This window comes from Pelodiscus sinensis, chromosome 8 (genome assembly GCF_052426305.1).
Source record: "Pelodiscus sinensis isolate ZL-2025 chromosome 8, ASM5242630v1, whole genome shotgun sequence".
Classification (NCBI taxonomy): domain Eukaryota; kingdom Metazoa; phylum Chordata; order Testudines; family Trionychidae; genus Pelodiscus; species Pelodiscus sinensis.
In genome coordinates, this window is record NC_143059.1 from 20,557,827 (window position 1) to 20,571,728 (window position 13,902).

The window sequence follows — 13,902 nt, forward strand, 5'->3', positions numbered from 1 at the left end:
CCATTTCTTTTAAAGTTAATTAAGATGCAGCCTGTGCTTTAAAAAACATTCTTGTGTCTTTTATCATTCTCTGCATGGTCTGATCAATAATAATAGAGTGTATTCCAAAAATAGCCATTAGAATTTCATTAATGAAACGTTCTATTGCAATTCAGCTGGTTTCTACAGATTGCTATTCTATTAAACAACTGGGTGGAACAATCCACTAAATAGAATTTGAGGTAACTTGGTGATTAAAACATTTAACTAAAATATGTTGTTTCAAGAGAATGAAATGTCAGTTGTACATTCTTTTTGCCTTTCAGCTGAACATTATCTCAGCAGCAGTAATTACATGGATTGCATTTCCTCGCTGACAGGAAGCAATGGCTGTAACTTGAACAGTTTGTTTAAGGGGTCTGATCTCCCTGAGTTGTTCAGTAAGCTCGGTTTGGGCAAATACATTGATGTATTCCAACAACAAGAGGTCAGTCTTTGAGGCATTTTTGTTTCTGCTGTGTATTTTACAGTCCTTTGTGTGCCCTGAATTAAATCATTTAGCCTCTCCTAGCTGCAATATTTTCACTGACTATTCTGTCAAGCGGTTCTTGAATTTAGAAGTGACCATTCTCCTTCATTAAAACTAACTGTACATGTTTCCATTCAGTTATCTTGACATATGAATAACAGAAAACTTCAGTATGGTGTTTGTTGTTAAACACTTTTGTGCATATGCCATTGAATTCAAGCAGAGGGGGACACATTCAATTGTGGTATATTGCTATTAATATGAATAATTATGTTTGAAATAAACTTTCCTTCGAATGAATAAATAAATGATTGGCTCTGGGAAAAGAGACTCTTGTGTGCAAATAAGTATCATTAATCAACACAATTAGGCCCTTACCAAATTCATGGCCATAAAACACATCATGGACAATGAACTCTGGTCTTCGCTATGAAATCTGGTCTTTTCTATTTTACCCTATACTAAACAGAGTAAACAGGGGAGATGAACATTTCTCAAACTGGGGATCCTTACCCAAAAGAGGGCAACAGTATGTTGAAAGGTTATTGTAGGGAGGGTTGCAATATTGCCACCCATATATCTGCGCTGCCTTCAGAGCTGGGAGCCAGAAAGTGGCAACTGCTGAGCAAGGGCCCAGCTCTGAAGTCAGCAACACAAAATTAAAGGTTGTAATGCCCTCTCCAATAACCTTCCGCCCCCTTCTCCCACCCACACACACACACCCCTCTTTTTGGGTCAGGATCCCTAAAGTTACAAAAGAGGGAAATTTCAGATTTAAATAGCTGAAATCATGATATTTAACAATGTTTAAATTCCTGTAACTGAAATTTACCAAAATGGACTGTGAATTTGGTAGGGCCCTAAACATAATTTGCATGTGTCTTTAAAAATGGTACCTTTACTTTTTAGTTTATTTGCCTCAAATAAAACAAAAGATATCTGTATAGTAAAGTTTGCTGCATAGATGACATTTCTGATATCTATTTCCCCTCTAATCAACTCAACTGTCATTGATTGGAATTTGGTAATTGTTGCTTGTTCTAAGCATTTTAGAATGGGTTTGTAGAATAAATGGAAAAAGAAAAAAAGTTAAGGGCACTTTGTTTTTAGCAGCTACAAGTACCATACTCATGGTTAATTGTTGTGAGAAATAATTCTCAACCCAGGAAGTAACTGGTTGCTTAAAGATTGTGGGCTTGTACATTATTTGAAATTAACCATTTTAATTTGCTTTTTTCCATAGATTGACCTGCAGACCTTCCTTACTCTGACAGATCAAGATTTGAAAGAGCTAGGAATTACTACTTTTGGTGCCCGACGGAAAATGCTACTTGCAATCTCAGGTGAATAAATAACACTGTAATTTAAAAATAAATGGTAGGTTTTTTTCTTGGTCATTTGAGTTGTTTGGTTTGCATTGTCATTAGAAGAGCTCAAAGGAACTGTATCAGGATGGAAATCTGGCCCACAGAAAGAATATCTTATCTGCCACTCTTCATAATATAAAAAGGCAGCTGTGAAAGTTTCAGACAGTGTAAGACCCACATAGGTTCCACACATCAGGTGAGATTCCAGCTACGTAGTTCTGTACTGAACTATTAAAATTACAGCAGTGCAGAGAATGGTTAATTCCATTTTGCAAAGGATTTCAAAGAAAATTTTCAAAATTCCCTGCAAAAGGGAAAAGAACTTGGAGGTGCTGATTCCAAGACACTTCATCTGGCATACTCTCCTGAACCTCGGAATCTTGGGAGCCTGGCCTACTGAGTAGCTGCAAGATTGAGAGTCAAGACTTCTGCGCTGCTAAGGAGCCAGGCAAATAATCAGGTATGCATTGAAACCTGCATAAAAGGCCTATTCTGGTGGTAGTTGGAACTACAGCTGAATTAGCTATATGAAACATTTCCATTTCAACAAATGGACAAATTCTGGTGAAAAAAATGGTTTGTCCAATTTTTTTTCCAAGTAGCTGTAGTTAATCTGTTTTAAATCTTAATACAATAAATGAAAATCGAAGTACCACTTCTGAAGATACACAACAGAATAGCAATGATTAACATGAACATGAGCAAGGGGCTGGAATCACTTAAGATTTTATTTCATATTTTGAATAGAGTAATGCTTGAGATTCCAGATATCCTGCAGCAAATCTTTTTCCATCAGAGGTTGTAAGTTTTCATCTAATATTTCATGGAGCATGACATTTATTAAATTTGTTGATGTCATTCATGAATATATTTCAAATTATGTCCTAAAAAATAAATAATGGTTTCATAAGAACAGTCATATTAATCAAAAGTCTGATGGAATCACTGTCAGAAAAGATTGTACCTGTAATCGAGCTTTTGTTAAGTATAACAAGGGACTACAAAAAGTGCTTTATATCAGTGATGGACCTTACACCATTAAGTATGGGAGGATAACAGATCCTTATTATAAAAACATTGCTATGTGTTAAAAATAGTAAATGTGCTTTGGGGAAATAAACTTTTCCAATTTCAATTATTTATAGTTAGTATGCAGCAAACTCTGTTGCTTCAGATTATGTAATGTGCACAGTGCTGCTCAGTATGGGATGTTCACATGATGTTTCTTTTTGTGAAAAATGTACAAGCTTTACATGGGATTTTTAAGCACTCCAGCTGGGATCACTTTTTTTACATTTTTGCTGTGGCTTTTCCTTTTTGCTGAGAATTTGCATACAAATGATTGCAGCAAAATATTATCTCTTTAGGCATGCTGTTTAATCCTAGAAACCCCTCAGGAGAATTAATTTCAAACTTCACCTGTCTGGAAATAAACATGGCCTATCTCTGCATTAAAGCGCTCGCTTGACACCATCATTGAATATAGAACTGCAGCAAATTATGACAATTATTTTCCTATATGTATCCTGAACCATAATTTTTTATAGAATTTCACAGCATTCTTGGTGTTCTGATTAACTTGATGAATGTCTACAGTTTTCATTTAGAGTTATGGCTCCCCATTTGCAATGGTATAGTCCTGATGTAATACAGGTTGTATCTCTATAAACTGGAACTCTCTGGTCCGGCAACATCCATGATCCAGCAGGACCACAGATATTCCAGGATCAGAGAATCCCTGCGCACTGCAAGGGATGAGGGGGGTCTAGGATCCCAGAGCAATGCAAAGGGCGGGGTGATGCGTGGCCCAACTAGGCTGCGGGGGAAGTGGAACCAGGAAGCTGGGCCACACAGCTTAGCTGGGTTTCTGGGGTGGTGGGGTGGGAGTTGGCACGTGGCTTAGCTGGGCTGTGGAGGTGGGCCAGGAGATGGCACACAGCTCAGTTGGACTGTGGGGTAGAGCTGGTGGTTCAGCTAGGATTGCAGGGTACGGGGGCAGGGCAAGGACTAGAAATCACCTCCCCTAGTCTGGCAAAATCCTTCATCTGTGATCAGTCAGGTCCTGAGGGTGCTGGACCAGGGAAGTCCAACCTGTAATGAGATTGCATTATTTAGAATAGTGTTGCTCCTTCATTTCCCAATATTAACATCCAAATCTGCTGTTTTCCATATAGAACTGAATAAAAACCGAAGAAAGCTATTTGATCCATCAAATGTACGTGCCTCATTCCTGGAAGGTGGAGCTAGTGGAAGACTGCCACGTCAGTATCACTCGGACATTGCTAGTGTCAGTGGTCGCTGGTAGCACTAAAATGTGACTCTCAAAGTGGATTGTAAAGATGGACTTGCCAATCCTGTGGACAGCTTTCACTGCATACCACCCTCTGCACTTTGGGAGTTTGAGTATTAAGGACCAAAGCATTTTGTCTGCACAAATACTTGTGCCAAAAAAGAAGACACTTGTATGTCAGTTTTCAGAACACCAAATGTGGATTATGTTTTACTCTTGTAGATTGGACAGCATTTGCAATAATAAGAATAATATAGGGTTCTTCGTTTAGTATTTTATTATCTATAACTATATTGTATGCACTGATTTTTTACTTTATTGAATGAAGGGAAAATGAAGAGCTGGAATGCCATAGAGCATAACTTTTGGCTTTATTAAGGTGGAATTTTCTGGTACTGCTTAAAATAATTATTGAGGTCTTTCTGCACTTTACATGTTCTGTTTTCTTATCCTGTGGGAAATTATTATTTTCTTTCAGTTCCATACAAAATATTATATTGGCACTAATCAAATTTTGTCAGGTGATCTGCAATAATCAAATCTCCTCTCTATAATGGTATTAGGAATCAATGCTTATGCAAACATGTTCCAAAATCAAACCGCTTGCAAGTGGACAAATCCTATTATCCTTTTATGAAGCAGCCTAGCGGTGCTTACTATGAAACTAGTTCACTGTAGCAGATTCAATGAAAGACCAAAATTGAACTTGCAATATTAAGCCTTTGCAGTCTTCATATTTAACTGCTACCAATAATGCTAAAACTGATTTTAATGGTTCTTTCAAAGCAAAGGACTATTTTAGTATACTGCCACTAAAGGACATGTATTATTTATATAAAACTTTTATTTTTAGACTCTGTACACCTACAATATACATCAGTTTAAACTGAGATCTACTACTAATTTATGGTAGAAAATGAAAGGCATTCATCAAACTAGAGTTCTGGGCCACCAGTTTGATTAAACAGACAACTAATCTAATTTGACAAGACAGCACTGTTGCCATGTATTATGTTAAGCATATTACTTACATGACTATGCATGCAGCAATTAAGCAACAGCTGTAATATAATCACTTTTGTTTAATATAGATTTGTGATCGTCAGCTATGAAAGTGCTTAAAAGTCCAAGATGAACTATTTCTGGTAAAGAAGTTATAGTCAACAAAGAGTCCATGTTATAAATGACTAGCGCTAACTATTGAATTCTCATACTGTGAAAGTCCAAAAAATCTGGAATATTATTTCTGTGTCTTTTCGGGTGTTCTGTTGTGGTTTGATGAAGGGTTCTCATATAATGAAGGAAATGATTAAGTGCCTCTTTTTCTGCAATGAAATATGAAGTTTCCAAACATTAATTTGTTGAAAAGAATTCCCCAAAGAAATATTGTGACTTGTACAGTGTTACTTATGTTCAGTGTACAAGGCTTTTAAGATGGACACAAACCACTGTCAGGGGCTCTTAACAGAAATCATTAGAATAATCATTTACAGTAGTTGGTTTTTATGCAAAAATGGGGTAAGAAATAGTTTCGACACTTTCTGTGGATACATGTAAGATGAGGAAAAACTCAGTTTGAGAAATTTGCACATAAAAGGGAATTGTTAAGCGGTAATTGCTTTGAAGACATAGACGATGAAGCAGTAATAGAATGACTTGTTGCAATTAGCAAAAATTAACTGCTCAGTATGGGGTTCAGCCATATCCACTTAATGGTGTATAGTGGAATAACTTTCGCTGCAAATAAAATAGCAGCAAACTCTCCGTATTTAATATTGCAGGACAATGCAGTTTGCAAGCACAAAGCTATAAGCAACAAAATTATACATTCAAATGCCCAAAGTCTATGAACATATCAGATACGTGATGTGTAATTCAGGCATGATTGAATTCATCAAACAACTATGGAAATAATTACTCTTCTGCTTATTTTTATATTTGTGAGTAGTCACATTGACACGAGGTTACTTATTTGTTTAAAGTTGAGCAAGACCTAGGTTTGAAAATCAAGGCTTCTATAAACTTGATTGTTTACATTTAAAATTAGATTAAATGTTATCAGATCCACTTAGATATTATTATAGTCTTTGCCTACATTAATATTTTAAGTTTAAACACTTTGCTTCTGCAAAAACTCCATGTCATATGATTTCATTTTTTTCATAAATATGTAACAAGCATTTTTACAGTATTATATTAGAAAGCTGAAAGTCTTACAATATTAAGTTGATGTGGTCTTTTGCTGAGCAGTGCATATATCATCTAGACCAAAGTGAAGAATTTCCCTGTAATAACATTATTTTTAGTGGGGCTGCACACAAAAAACACACACTGGAAAACATTTTTCTCACTTCTTTAAATTCCATGGAGGGAATATGACAATGCAATATACAGTGTTGTCAGTGTTATGTTATGCACAAAATATTTGAATTGCTAGATTAAAATGTTAGTTTTAAATCTGTGCCTTAATAGTGACCAGTTATCTGTAAATATAGAGCAGATACAGATTGTATTTTTGTGGGTTGTCCTTTTAGTGATTTTTTTAAATGAAATATGGAATTAAAAATATTAAAAATGGGATTTTTTTCAAAACTAATCATTTGTTAAATGGAAAAAATAAATTTATATAACCCTCTGTATTCTGCTTGGTAAGTTTAAATTATTTTTATTTAGATCTAGATGTGCTTGCATGTTAAGGAAACACAAAAGCTATTCTCCTTATATTGGAATATAAGTTGCTTTTTGTATTTCCCCACTGTATTAGCTATAACTGATTGTTCCAGAACTTGTTTTATATTATAAATAGTGGCTTCTGCTACTAATTCTGAATCCTTTTGAGGACTGTACTTGTGAGGGGGTACGGTCATAGGGGTGGCTCCTGGGACGCTGACACGGCCACTGCCACTCACCTTCCCTCTCTCTGGGGCTCCTCACCGCCTAGTCCTGCTGGGCCAGCTCCACTGGTCTCCCCCAGCCAAGGCCCCAAGCTGAGGTCCCTGCCCCCACCGAGAAGCAGTACAGACACTGAACCACTTCAGGTCAAAGGAGAGTACAGTATAGGGCTCAGCTTCCTGGGACACCATTCCCCAGATGGGATCAAACCCCAAAGAATTAGATAAGAGTAAGCCTCCTTGAGCAATGAAAGGGGGAATGTGCACATTGGTTCCCACCCTACCCACCCACGGTAACAATTACTTACACTGGGTTTGATAGAAAATAAAAGTGATTTTATTAAGTAGAAGTAGTAGGATTCAAGTGATAATAAATGAGAACAGGCAGAACAAAGTAGATTACAAACAAAACGCCTGGCTAATTCTACACTGAAGCCTCAGTACAAATTTACTCAAACTCACCCTAAAACCTCTTTTTCAGCTGCTCCTCCAAACCAGGGCTGTCTCCCCACCCTGGAATCTTCAGCTCCTTTCTTCAGGTGCAGCCCAGCCAAAATACCAAGGCCTCTGCTTTCCCTATTCTTTTTGTTAAGGAATTGAGGCCACTCCCTACCAATCCCTGATCAGACTTAAGGACAAAAGAGATAGTTTAACAGTGGTTCACCAAGACATCCAGGGTAACACTCTCCATGTCTCTCATTCACACATTTAAAATCCACAAAGTGTTCCCCACTCTATATGTCTAATTTTACAAACACACATGATACCTACATCAAAATAAGATAAACAGAACCAGCAGATCGTGACATGACGACTGATGGGTTACATGAAATAATTTGTTCAATGCACTTTGATTCATGTATGTTCATGTCCACAAGTCCATTTCATAAAGCATGGGAGAGGGGTCTGTACACTACAATCTGTGTAATTAGTACTGTGAAACTGAATTGGGTTATCTCCAGTCCGGTTCATAGTAGGTTGCAATGGCTTCTCCGTAGTTAATGTGAGTCATAGTTTTAGTTTCAGGCACCAACAATTTTAGGTCTCGTCACCAGGACTGTTTATTTTCTGCATTGTAGCCCTTGTACTATCCCTGACAATGGAGAAAAGACAGGACATGGGCCTAGTAAACAGCGTAATCATTGTTTATTTGGGACACTAAACATAATCATTGTATCTCTCTCAAGCTTTCTGGCTTGCAGACTGAGGAATATAGCCTTCTTCTGCAGTATGCATCTAAACCCTGACTCAGATTTGACTAGCATGGAAAAGATGACTGACTATGCTGTTATCCTGACTATGGTTGCTCGTCTTTTGAATTGTTTAATTATATTAAGAGAAATTAGCCATATGGAACACATTAACAGCATTACGGTAATATTATTTTTGATATATTTTAATAATCTATGTATAAAAACCAACTTCATCTACAGAATGAAACCCCACTTTGGGTTGCTAGTAGTTCAGAATCTTCTGCACACCTGAAAGGGGTTTCTAAAATAGATGGAGAGAGGCTGTTCTCAGTGGTAGCAGATGATGAATGAGGAGCAATGGTCTCAAATTACAGTGGGGGAGGTCTAGGCTGGATATTATGAAAGACTATTTCCCTAGCAGGGAGGTGATGCACTGGAATGGGTTACCTACGGAGGTGGTGGAATTTCCATCCCTAGAGGTTTTTAACTCCCAGCCTCACAAAGCCCTGGCTGGGATGATTTAGTTGGGATTGGTCCTGCTTTTAGCAGGGGGTTAGAATCAAAGACCTCCCCCACTACAGCCTGAGACCATTGCTCTTCATACTATCATTTGTCACTATTGAGATACAATGATTATTTGTCACTCTCTCCATCCTCTTTGGAACCTCTCTTCCGGTAGCTAAAGGCCAATAGCAAATGCCCCCCCCCCCCCCACTCTTTTCTTTTGTAGACTAAATAGGCCCAAATCCCTCATCCTCGCCTCATAAGACGTGCTCCAGCCCTCTAATTTTTGTTGTCCTCCGCTGGACTTTCTCCAGTACGACCACATCCTTTTTGTAACGGGGAGGGGTGGTGGTGGTGCAGAATTGAATGTAATACTCCAGATGTGGCCTCACCAGTGCTGAATAAAGGGGAATAATTGCTTCCCTAGATCTGCTGGCAGTGTTCCTTCTAATGCATCCTAATATACCATTTGCCTTCTTGGATACAAGGACACTCTCTTGACTCATATCTAACTTCTCATCCACTGTAATCCCCAGATCATTTTCTGCCAAACTGCTGCAGAGCCATTCAGACCCCAGCCTGTAACAACTTGGGATTGTTCCATTCCAAGTGCAGGACTCTTGTGCTATTTGAACCTCATCAGATTTCTTTTGGCCCAATCCTCCAATTTGTCCAACTCATTCTGAACCCTACCCCTACCCTCCAGCATGTCTACCTCTTCCCCCAAGCTTAGTGTCATCCACAAACTTGCTGAGGGTATGAGCCCATACCCTTATCCAGGTCATTAATAAAGATGTTGAACAAAACCAGCCCTAGAATCGACCCTTGGGGCACTCTACTTGAAGCCAACTGCCAACCAGATGTCAAACTGCTGATCTCTACTCATTGAGCCCGACAAGCTAACCAGCTTTTCTATCCACCTTACAATCCATTTATCCAATCCATACTTCCTTAAATTGCTGGCAAGAATACTGTGGAAAACTGTATCAAAAGCTTTGCTAAAGTCAAGGTATATCATGTCCACCACCTTCCCCATATCCACAGAGCCAGGTACCTTGCCATAGAAGGCAATCAGGTTGGTTGGGCATGACTTGCCCTTGGTGAATCCATGTTGACTATTCCCGATCACTTTCCTCTTTTCCAAGTGCTTCAAAATGGATTCCTAGAGGATCCCCTACTTGATTTTTCTGGGCACTGAGGTGAGGTCTGTAGTTCTCTAGATTGTCTTTCTTCCCCCTTTTAAAAATGGGCACTACATTTCCTTTTTCCTATCCTCCAGAACCTCCCCCGATCACTTTGAGTTTTCAAATATAATGGCCAATGGTTCTGCAATCACATCAGCCAACTCCCTCAGCACCCTTGGATGCATTAGATCCATCCCCATGGATTTATGTTAGTCCAGCTTTTCTAAATACTTCTTAACCTGTTCTGTCCCCACCAAGATTTTCCCACCTCCTTCCCATACTGTGCTGCCTATGGCAGCAGTCTGGGAGCTGATCTTGTCTGTGAAGAGAGAGACAAAAAAAGCATTAAGTGCTTCAGTTTTTCCCACATCTCACTAGGTTACCTCCCTCATCCAGTAAGATCCTCCTCCTTCCCTGACCACCCTCTTATTGCTAACATGCCTGTAGAACCGTGGTCCCCAACATGGTGCCCGCGGGCGCCATGGCGCCCGCGGGGGCATTTATGTGCGCCCGCGCCAGCATTTTAAAATTACGCACATTCACCCCTGTTTAAAGCAGCGTCAGCAGCCTGGGGCTCACAAGAGGGTCCGACGCGGCACTTCGGAGGCTCGAGCCCTGCCCCCACCACAGCAGGCAGTCCGCGCAGGTGCTTCAGCAGCTGGAGCAAACCCCAGTCCGGCCGTGAGGCAGCAACAGTCCCCCTCCCCTCACCTACAAAACAGCCGTGGCGGGGCCCTTTGTGGTGCAGGAGCTGCGAGCCGGCAGGGGATGGACCCTCATGGCCGCTTCCGCCCCCCCCGCACAAGCCCATTGGCCGGACCTGGATAATGGCAGCTGCGGGAACCTACCAATCCCCAAGCACATGGCCAGGTAGCTCCTGTGGAAGAAACAGGAGAGAAGCGTGTATCTGGCTGGTAAGTGTCCAGCCCCCCAGCTACTCCCACTCTGACAATTTACCCACAGAACTCTCCTCCCAGACCCTGCACCCCAATCCCCTGCCCTCAAGTGTAATCCAAATCCCTGGCCTGACTCCCTCCCCACCAGTAAAATACCTGGTATTTTCAGTTTCTCATCTGGAAAGCCACTTGGGACATTCTTCCCCTGCCATGTGGAAGGGAGTGTGAGATTTAAAGGTGCCATGATTTTTTTTTGGGGGGGGGGGGGAGAGGGTGCTTTTTTTTGCTCAGCATTTGGACATCCCCCCCCTTTTATTAATGCAGATTTTTTAAAAATGAATTACAATATAATTAAAATAAAAATTATCCAACTAAATTAAGTTTCTATCAAATGTACCCAATTCACATTTAATATGAAAATAGCCTTCAATTTCACATTTGACGCCTTTTTTCTAATTTTTCTCCAAAGGGGAGCCCGTGAAACTGTGATGCCCTGGCCCTGCAAAACTTTCATCTGCCCCTTACTGATACTGCTGTTTTATCGTGCTTTGCGATTTATTATTTTTATAACATTTTGCCCAAAATGAGTGGTTCAAATAAAAGACAGCGTACATATTATTTCAACGCAGAGTGGAAAGAAACCTATTGTTTTATTGACAATAAAGGGAAATGTGTTTGCTTATTGTGCGGTGGTACTGTTGCAGCGCCAAAAAAACATAATGTTGAACGCCATTTCCAAACTAATCACAGCTCTTTTGACATTAGCCATCCACCTAAATCTGAATTGAGAAAGGTTTGATTTGAGTTGATTAATTTTCTTCTATCTGCCCAGCAATCTGTTTTCACTAGACAAGTAGTAAAGTCTAAAAGTGCTACTATTGCTTCCTTTAAAATTGCTCATCTGCTCGCAAAGAAGAAAAAACCCTTTCAAGATGGAGAATTGTTGAAGGAAGCATTTTTGACTGGTGCTGATTGCCTGTTTCAAGGATTTTCTAACAAGCATGAGATTTCGTCAGCAATACAAGACTTGCAGTTATCAGACAACACGGTTACGAGGAGGATACATGCAATTTCAAGCAACATGCAAACTCAGCTAAAGGATGACTTGGAAATATGTGACTGGTTTTCACTGCAGTTCGATGAGTCGACAGATATATCAGATACAGCGCAGTTGGCAGTTATGGTGAGGATGGTATTTAGTGACTTCACCATAAAAGAAGAGTTACTAAAAGTATTGCCTATGAAAGGGCGAACAAAGGGTGAGGACATCTATAATTTATTCAAATCATACGCAACATCAATTAGTATGCCACTACACAAGCTGTCTGCGATCACCACTGATGGGGCACCAACAATGATGGGCTGCACCAATGGATTCATTGCACTCTGCAAGAAGGATGAATCCTTTCCAAAATTTATGTCTTATCATTGCATTATCCACCAAGAAGCTTTGTGCATCAAAGTTCTTTCTTTTCAACATGTCATGAATGTCGTTATTAAAATAATTAACTCTATTCGAGCGAAACCTTTGCAACACCGACTTTTTAAGGCCCTGTTGGAAGATATTGATGATAAACAATCTGATCTTATCTTGCATGCAGAAGTACGATGGCTGAGCAAAGGTAAAGTTCTTGCACGTTTTTTAAGCCTTCTTGAAGAGATCAAAGAATTTCTGAAGTCCACAAATCAGAACTTCGAGCAACTAGAAGACTCCAGCTGGTTAATGGACTTGGCTTTTCTTGCTGACATAACTGACAAATTGAACATTTTAAATCTTGAGCTCCAGGGAAAAGACAAACATGTGGCTCAAATGATAGGTTCTGTAAAATCATTCAAAGCAAAACTGATCTTGTGGATGTCACATATGAAGACAAAGTCTCTTGTACATTTCCCAAGCATGAAGAAAATGGTATGTGACAGTGATTTTAACCCATCACCATTTGTTATCCATATTCAAACACTTCTGGAACAATTTGAAAAGAGATTTCAACATTTCACCATCATTGAGCCTGTAGTTGCCTTTCTTGTGAATCCGTTTACTTCCCAAATAGAGGTAACAGACATGGCTACATCAATTGCGAGTCTCATTCAAGTAAGAACAGAAGAAGTGGAACTGGAGATTTTGGACCTTCAAAATGATATTGTTCTAAAATCCTGTGCAACAGATGAAAAGTTTTGGAATCTGGTTGACCAAAAAAAGTTTCCTGCCTTAAAAAATGTAGCATACAAAATAAAATCTTATTTTGGTTCTACTTATCTATGCGAAGTTCTGTTTTCAACAATGAACTTCATAAAATCAAAGTATAGATCTAGGCTTACAGATGCTCATCTTGATGATTGCTTACGAACAGGAATATCATCCTACTTACCCAACTACGAAAAATTGGCTGAAGAAATGCAGTGCCAAAAATCACACTGACTTTATTAGAAAAACCACATAAATTACCGTGGTTTTTTTTTCACTATTTTCCATTAGGTGCTGATGAGCGCGTATGATTAATTTGTGTTTAACTGTTTTTCATATTTGTTTGTTTATTGAAAGCCAGATACAAGTGACAATACAGAGAATATTTTTTAATTAACCATAACTGGCTATCTATGTTAAAGTAAGAATAATAAATATATCTGGACCAACAGTTCAACAATGTTTTACTTTTTTTAAATAAGATAAAAACTGTTTATGATATTTATTTTGTAAAAATTCTTTAATTTCTCTTACAGGTAGATAACAAAGAGCAAATTCACATGGTACGGTGAAAGAGTAATGGCCGAATAATTTAATTAATACCTTTTACATGTAAAATTACCTTTATCTTATGGATTCATATATTATGTAATATTAAATATTATGTTTTCCGTATTATTTAATGTACAAATACAAAATAAGCCTTGAAAAATTGTTGGCGCCCGCCACACTCTTCGGAAAACATGAATGTGCTATTGGACACAAAAAGGTTGGGGACCACTGCTGTAGAACCTATATTTATACTCCTCCCATGTCACTTGTCCAAGTTTCCACTTCTTATATGCTTCCTTTTTGTGTTTAGGCTCACCAAGGATTTCACTGCT

The 13,902-nt window shown here is 38.9% G+C and overlaps 2 protein-coding genes across 3 annotated transcripts in view; both read left to right on the plus strand.

Annotated features, from left to right (window-relative positions):
* BICC1 (BicC family RNA binding protein 1) overlaps positions 1-6,804 on the plus strand; it is a 242,065-nt gene extending 235,261 nt beyond the window's left edge. For both annotated transcript variants that reach the window (XM_075934848.2, XM_075934849.2), the window contains 3 exons: positions 306-466; positions 1,752-1,851; positions 4,050-6,804. In XM_075934848.2, coding sequence (XP_075790963.1) covers positions 306-466; positions 1,752-1,851; positions 4,050-4,180 — 392 coding nt within the window. In that variant the 3' untranslated portion in view covers positions 4,181-6,804. The remainder of the gene's footprint in view (positions 1-305; positions 467-1,751; positions 1,852-4,049) is intronic.
* Positions 6,805-11,914: 5,110 nt separating this feature from the next.
* Positions 11,915-13,590, plus strand: LOC142830470 (general transcription factor II-I repeat domain-containing protein 2A-like). Its single transcript, XM_075935625.2, has 2 exons — positions 11,915-12,925; positions 13,555-13,590. The coding sequence occupies exons 1-2, from the start codon at positions 11,915-11,917 to the stop codon at positions 13,588-13,590; spliced, it is 1,047 nt and encodes a 348-aa protein (XP_075791740.2).
* The last annotated feature ends 312 nt before the right edge of the window (positions 13,591-13,902 follow it).

What these genes read in the sequence shown, in the direction of transcription:
- LOC142830470 (XM_075935625.2), top strand. Translation starts at nt 11,915, where the DNA reads ATGCAAACTCAGCTAAAGGATGACTTGGAAATATGTGACTGGTTTTCA. An exon ending in CAATTGCGAGTCTCATTCAA is followed by an intron (nt 12,926 to 13,554) that starts GTAAGAACAGAA and finishes TTTCTCTTACAG; the next exon opens with GTAGATAACAAAGAGCAAAT.